This window comes from Rutidosis leptorrhynchoides, chromosome 2 (assembly GCF_046630445.1).
Source record: "Rutidosis leptorrhynchoides isolate AG116_Rl617_1_P2 chromosome 2, CSIRO_AGI_Rlap_v1, whole genome shotgun sequence".
Classification (NCBI taxonomy): domain Eukaryota; kingdom Viridiplantae; phylum Streptophyta; class Magnoliopsida; order Asterales; family Asteraceae; genus Rutidosis; species Rutidosis leptorrhynchoides.
The window spans coordinates 674,004,515-674,011,896 of NC_092334.1; the positions used below are offsets into that span (position 1 = coordinate 674,004,515).

General features: G+C 30.9%; 1 protein-coding gene across 1 annotated transcript; it reads right to left on the reverse strand.

Annotated features, from left to right (window-relative positions):
* Positions 1 to 4,742: 4,742 nt before the first annotated feature.
* On the reverse strand, positions 4,743 to 6,615 carry LOC139893939 (uncharacterized). The gene is made up of 2 exons (XM_071877143.1): positions 6,432 to 6,615; positions 4,743 to 5,838 (listed from the first exon to the last, which is right to left on the reverse strand). The coding sequence occupies exon 2, from the start codon at positions 5,810 to 5,812 to the stop codon at positions 5,159 to 5,161; it is 654 nt and encodes a 217-aa protein (XP_071733244.1). The 5' UTR covers positions 5,813 to 5,838; positions 6,432 to 6,615; the 3' UTR covers positions 4,743 to 5,158.
* Positions 6,616 to 7,382: the final 767 nt, after the last annotated feature.

Below are 7,382 nucleotides of genomic sequence, written 5' to 3' on the forward strand. Positions count from 1 at the left end.
TTAAAGTATGAATTATTAAAGTGAATTATTAAAGTATGAATTATTAAAGTGAATTATTAAAGTATGAATTATTAAAGTGAATTATTAAAGTATAAATTATTAAAGTGAATTATTAGAGTTAAAGTAAGTAAAAGTAAAGTAAAGGTAAAGTTAAAGTATAGTAAAAGTATAAAATTATGTACATATAATACGTGTATAAATATATATAATATTAATTTAAATCGTTATATATATTTAATAAAATATAAATATCGTTATCTTTATCATACTGGTTAAGTAATGAATTGTAAAAAGTGGTTCTAGATATTTATAAAAGTTATATACGTTTTAATAATAAAGTTATTTTTAAACTGAAAACGTTTTTGTACGTTTGAAACTAATTCAAATAAATATGATAACTTTGTTTTTCAAAACTAAATATATTTAAGAATCATTTTGTTAAAAGGTTAAAATAATGGAAATCGTTATATCATAAAACGTTTTAGAAAAGTAGAATTATATATATTCATAATAGGTTTCAAGTTTTTAAATTACAGTTTGTGGGTGAAGCGTGGGATAAACTCCAAAAGTTAAATAATCGTATGAAATCATTTTAAGGTAAAACGTCGATATCTATATTCCATAATCTTACTTTCATCTTAAATAATATTAAAGTTAAATAGTTGACGCATATAAATAGAACATCGAACAGGAACTACACTAACCCTTGTCTAGTTCTCGTTAATTGACACTTTTGTTCTTACTTGTAAATCACTTTACCAATTATTTCGAATACCGTTAAAAAGGAAAGGTTTCCTAAATCAAAGTGGACCTCTCAACCGAGACCCATAATCATAATTACAATGTATCTGATAATTCAATCATTTGATATTATCTTCTAATTCTATCGATAAACATATTGAAGCAAATACGTTCATGTAAGTATATATATATATAATGGTTCGTGAATCGTCGGAATTTGGTCGAGGTTAAATGAATGTATGAACACAGGTTAAAATTCTTGAGATTTAACTTAACAACTTTGCTTATCGTGTCGGAATAATATAAAGACAAAGTTTAAATTTGGTAAAAAATTTCCGGGTTGTCACACGATGAAACCGCCAACATCGTTGCAATTTGGGTTTCCTCATAACGTGTGTGTGGGTGACAAATGAGAGCATTCGATGTCGATATCGACGGTAAAAAAATTAGTTTTCTTAATAGAGTGAGTTAGATAAAAAAAATTATGAGTTACTATTTTGCTAACTTCCATATATAAAAGGGGTAAAATTGGAATTTCAATGACTATTTAGTGTTATCTTGAGAAAAGGACATTAAATTTGGTATATATATAAATAGTAATGTGGACGTTTTTTATGGGACGGATGGAATAATACATAACAGTTGTATATTGACTCAGTTGTTGAAATATACAATATTTTTATGCGCGTTAACAACATCTCTAAAGGTAAAGGTTATCGTTATAACAAAATTAAAATATTAAAGAATGTCGTTGAAAGTTGTGACGGCTCGGTATTTAGTTGTTATGACAAGTTCTTGGTGGAATTTGATGGTGAATTGTATATGGTTGATAATAAGTGTTTTGCCCTTAACCCAGATAATGATTATTTTGATTTTTTTTTTTTTAGTGAACGGGCGAGACTCAAGGTTTATAAGCTTGATGTTGAAGAACGGAAATGGGTTAGGGAGAAAGATTTATGTGATATGATGTTTTTTAGGAGATAATTGTTCTTATTCGGTTTCTTCTTCTAATTTTTCAAAGAATTGTGTGTTTTTTTACAGGGTATGGTATGTAATATGACGATCATAGAGGTGTCGGTGTGTTTGACATTAGGTGGCTATATTAATCGAGTCCACAACAAGCGTCGATTTATTGGCGACTTGACTGTCACTTAGAGCCTAAATTGAACTTCAGGCAGGTTTAAAATTCATGGAAATTTGATTCTACCATTCTCTTAGCGTCTTCCCCCTTTTTTGACCTACTTATTAGTCAGAGGTCCATTCGAAAGCAATTTCTCTATCCATAGAATATTGAAAAAAAAAAGTTGAACCCATAAGTTAAACCCGAAAGTCAAACCGAAAAGTCATATCGGAAAGTCGAGTTCAAAGGTTAAAAAAAATAGTCACAGGAAAAATCAAACTAGAAACTCATATCAGAAAATATCATAAAGTCAAGTTCAAAGATTGAAGAAAGCTCACCGGAAAATCAAATCGGAAATCACATCAAAAGGTCAAATTCAAAGGTTCAAGTAAGCTCACTGGAAGCTCATAGCGGAAATTCACGTTCAAAGATTCAAGAAAGCACACAGTAAAGTCAAACTGAAAACTCATATAGGAAAGTCACTTTTAAAGGTTTAAGAAAATTAACCAGAAAGTCAAACGAGAAACTCATATAAAAATGTCGAAAAGTCAAGTTTAAAGATTCAGAAAGCTTACAAGAAAGTCAAACCGGGCAAAAAATGGGTTCTTCCACCTAATAATTCTTATTTAGCCTCCTGAAAAATATAGAATTTAAAGATACACTAATAAATATATGTGGGATAAAACAACAATGAGTTGATGTAGTGGTAGTTACTTGTCTTCCCATACCGAGAGGTAAGAGGTTCAACTCCCACTCGCTACAAAATTTCCCTTGTTGTTATCCAGATCATTTCATGGGTATCGGATACCGTGGACGTCTTGCATTCGGGCCTCACCCGAGAAGGTTTTACCACATGCGATGCCCGTATGGATCCGTCGTGTGAGTTTCCTCCTAAGGGGTGATAGGATTGTAATGATTCGTACCAAGGAAATGATCTGATGGGTGAGTGTCGACATCGCGTTCGACCTCCGTCAGTGACTTCCAACCGTCGTTCGAAAAAAATGTGTGATAAAAACATATCAAGCAATGTTCACTCACTACACCAAATTTACGATTTCGTCAAGAGTGAGTTTTTTACTAAAATTCTCTCACTTATAAATATGTGTAAACTTGTTACATCTATAAATGTAGAATATTATTAGAATTTCGCACAAAAACTGTAGCGAAAAAATGTCCACACTTATTAGTGTGCACAAACACAAATTTAATCACATTTAAAACTGAGGGTAAACTTGTTACACTTCATTTCTTCAAAACAAAGCATGAACAAATCTAGTGCGACAAAATTAACTTAACACCATTAAGCGTGATTATATTTATGATTGTACACACCAATATGTGTGAACTTTTTTAGGGTAAAAATATGTGCGAACTGTTTTACGTTACAATTATATGTGTGAAACTACAATAACTCTACACTTACAAATGTACTAATTCTACACACATGTACAAGCGTGAAGAATTTAAACAAATAAGTCACGTTTTTTGAAACTGTGTAAAAATATGTGTGAACAAATGTTAAATTTGTTGTAGTGTCTCATTTACCTAGACCAGATTGATTCGGTTATACTCGAATATGCTTAATCAAGTATACCCTAATTCGGTTATACTCGAATATGCTTAATCAAGTATACCCTAAGAACTCAATTTCTGTTAGTTCGATTAACATATTACGGAATAATAAATACAGTTTCTTCATCATTTTTAACCATGTAAAAAATTTGCACAAATACACCTATTATATAAATTACATAATCCTCTATTAGAGCGACCAGACCAAACATTAGTCTCGTACCATTTTCTAGAACAAGGGTGATCACAATAATAACGTCGGCAACAAGATAATAATCATTAACCACTCATTTGGCAGTTTATAACGTAAAAACGAAGTGGCGATAACTAAATATTGTTATTATAATCCACAACAACCCATATTTACCACCCTTAAATCCTATCCTATATGTTATAATTGTTCATTTTTAGCCGGTGTAAATTGCTGGCGAATCTATGTCTTAGAAAAATTAGAAAAAGATGTGCCGATACATAAGGTCCACCATGAGAGACCCATCAACACTATTCTTCCCTCCTATACAAAACAAATAATAACTCATGGTTGGTTACTTGGTGTAAACATCCCTAAGTAACTTAACAAAGTTTCATTAACGATACTTGGGTGAGGGACCAATGACGTGATTTACAATACTAGTAAAAAAAATTTGTTTTTGAATAATTTAATAGAAATCAGTGCGGTATTTTTGAGTTTTTGACAGTAAATGGTTATGTTGAGTTTGGGTACACTCATCAACTCTCTTTTTTTGTCTAACAGGTAACAGGAATTGTTATTTTGCAATTTTAAAGTTTCTTGAATACACAAAAGGTGTTCGATATAATGTCAATTACAACTCTTGGCGAAAAGGATAATACGCACCCATCCTTAACTATCCGTAATTAAAGTTAGTAACTGTGGCTAATTTAGTCACTTTGTAATTTCGATATGTTTGATACCTTGGAAAAAACATGCCATATCCACAGTTCCAGGCTTTCAAGTTCTCCACTCAACATAAATAGGCAAATAAGATTTGCTGATGACCTCATAAAGACTCCCAACTCTTCATGGTTGCGAGATCTTAATGAATTTGATTAACAACTTTTAAGGAACAAGTATTTTAAGAAGAAATTGGCGTTGAGGTACATACCACACAGGAATAAGATTAACAAAGCATTTTATGCTGCAACAACCAACGCTTATGATCTTACAAGATACAAATGAAGTCAATAATAAAGGCTAACATATAAGAGAGAAAAACAGAGGAAATGAATAGATTGAACTAAAGAGATTAACAAAGCATTTTATGCCGCAACAAACAACGCTTATGATCTTACAAGATACAAACGAAGTCAATAATAAAGGCTAACATATAAGAGAGAAAAACAGAGGAAATGAATAGATTGAACTAAAGATCTATGGGATGAAGACGATCCTAACATAAAACACTACTCCTATGTTACTTATAAGCCGAACTTATCCTCATGAACATAGAATACTACTAAACACACAAATAATGATGAAAATCAACCAATATACTTTACAAACACCTAAAAATATCAAATAACCAGTAAGTCAACAATCTTTGAATGTGATGCTCACACCAGCAATTTAAGATAGCAAGACACTCCTAGTATCTTATTACCTGTTTTATGAACAAATAACAATCATAACAATTTTTTTTTAAAGTTAGCTTCACATTTCTTAGAGGTAGATAAATCTCAAAATAGATCATGACAATTTTTCATGATTTAGATAGGCAGAAACAATAGAGCAAAGAGAAACAAGAGGCCAATAATCAAGAATAGTGATGCAGCATTAAAGTCAGTTTCATGGTGGTGAGCTCTTTGTTGATGAAGACCATGAGCATGATGATGTCCACCAAAGTTAAACCTAGGCACCGCAATTGGAGTAGGACCCGCATTTCCATACACGGGATGACCCGTAAACGCATGCATTTGCAAATTAAAAAATGAAGGAATCAGACCACCAAATGAAACACTGAAATTCCCAAAACTTCCAGTCATCGCAGGCCCAGGTCGAAAAAACGGATCGCTAGCAGGTGGTGGAGCGGTTTCTGGTCTTTGTCCCGCAGGCCGACGCGGAATCTCGACACCAGGAACAGATTTTGACCGTGGATCAGTTGAGTTCTTTCCTCTTCCGTATAAAGGCACTAACTTTTCCTCTTCAATTAAAGCCTTACATACTGGACATTCATGTGATTCTGAATGAATGTGAAGCCATTTATAAAGACAGGGCCAGCAAAAAAGATGACCACATAATGTAACGATCGGATCCTGAGCTAAATCAAAGCATATATTGCATTCAAAGTTACCCGCATCATTGTTGTTAGAATTGTTATCGTTCGCAGTAAACGGGCCTTGGGGTGACGTGCCAGCTGACATCTCTCTGAGCACAAATTACCAAATACCTATACCCAACAAAGATAAACCAACCGTAGGCATTTATTAGAAATAGATAATAACAATAAAAAAAACAAAACACGCACAAAGAGAAAATTATACGAAGTGTACATTTTCTATAACTTTCAGATCTAAAAGAGTAGAAATAACTTCAATATGCTCTTAATTTTGTTCATTAAACACAGATGTCCATCAATGTTAGTCAAAATTTGTTCTTTCAGCGTCTCTCTACACTAATTGTGCTTTCTATTTAATCCCTATCGGATCCTACATTTGCTAATTAACTGAAATCAATCGGGGAATAAACATATTTAAGTGATTTTACATGATTAAAACATATTGCACTAGAATTCAAGTAGTGCTCCAATGGATCGTGTATAAAACAATAGCTCTAATTCAATTACTTACTTAACGGGAGATCTCAAATCTAGCAGCCTTAAATTAGTTTAAAAAACTAAAAAAAAAATACGAAGTACTGTAATAATCAAGCTTTAAAGGGTTTATTGAGCACAAAGTCAACTGCATATAATATTTACTAAGTTTACAATCAATAACAAAAATGAAGTTACAGCACAGATAACAATCCTCATTAGGTACTTACTAGAAAGTTAAATAGGATGCGGAGAGATAATACAGAGATCAGTGATCCCTGACCGGCGGTTTACCGGAAAAATCAAAACGTGTTGATTGAGGCGTAGACTTCGGAGGAAAGTTGCAAGTTGAAAGCTAAGATTGTTGATTATGAAGATTTTTTATTTGAATTGTTGGATGATTTTGTTTGAAGAATTGTCTGGAACCTTCTGGTTTGATATTTATGCTGTATTTATATTTATATACTCAGTATTTTTTTATATTTATATTTATTTATAGTCATAATTAAGTATTATCCAAGCCTAGAAATAATTCAAAAAGAAAAAGAAAAATTATGAGCCTCTCATGATAATTTCATTAATATAATTAATCTTTTTAATAAAAATATAACCATATTAATTATACAATATATGAAGCATTATGTACAATCTTATGATAAAACATTTCCATGATCATATATACAATATTCGAAGCATTATGTACAATCTTATGATAAAACACACCAATGATCATATTTACAAACTTTAAAATAAATTGTACAATCTTCTATAAAATAATTTTGAAGCATAATGTACAACCTTTATATAATAATTGTATTTTAATTTAAAAAAAATAGAGGAATTTTTATTAATAAAAATTATTAATTATTTTTAAAAATATAGATATTCAATTTATAAGCTAAATTTATTATTATTATTATTATTATTATTATTATTATTATTATTATTATTATTATTATTATTATTATTATTATTATTATTATTATTATTATTATTATTCAAATATGAATTTTTTTACAGGATTGATTACGTTATATATGTATGCGAAAATACATGTCTCAATATGTTTGTAAAAACAACGACAAATTTATTGGAATCCGTGATTCCACGGGTCATTAAAAGTAACGACCCAAACCTCGTTATACCAAATTACGACCCAAATTTTTTTTTCTGAGGCAGCA

What these genes read in the sequence shown, in the direction of transcription:
- LOC139893939 (XM_071877143.1), bottom strand. Translation starts at nt 5,812, where the DNA reads ATGTCAGCTGGCACGTCACCCCAAGGCCCGTTTACTGCGAACGATAAC.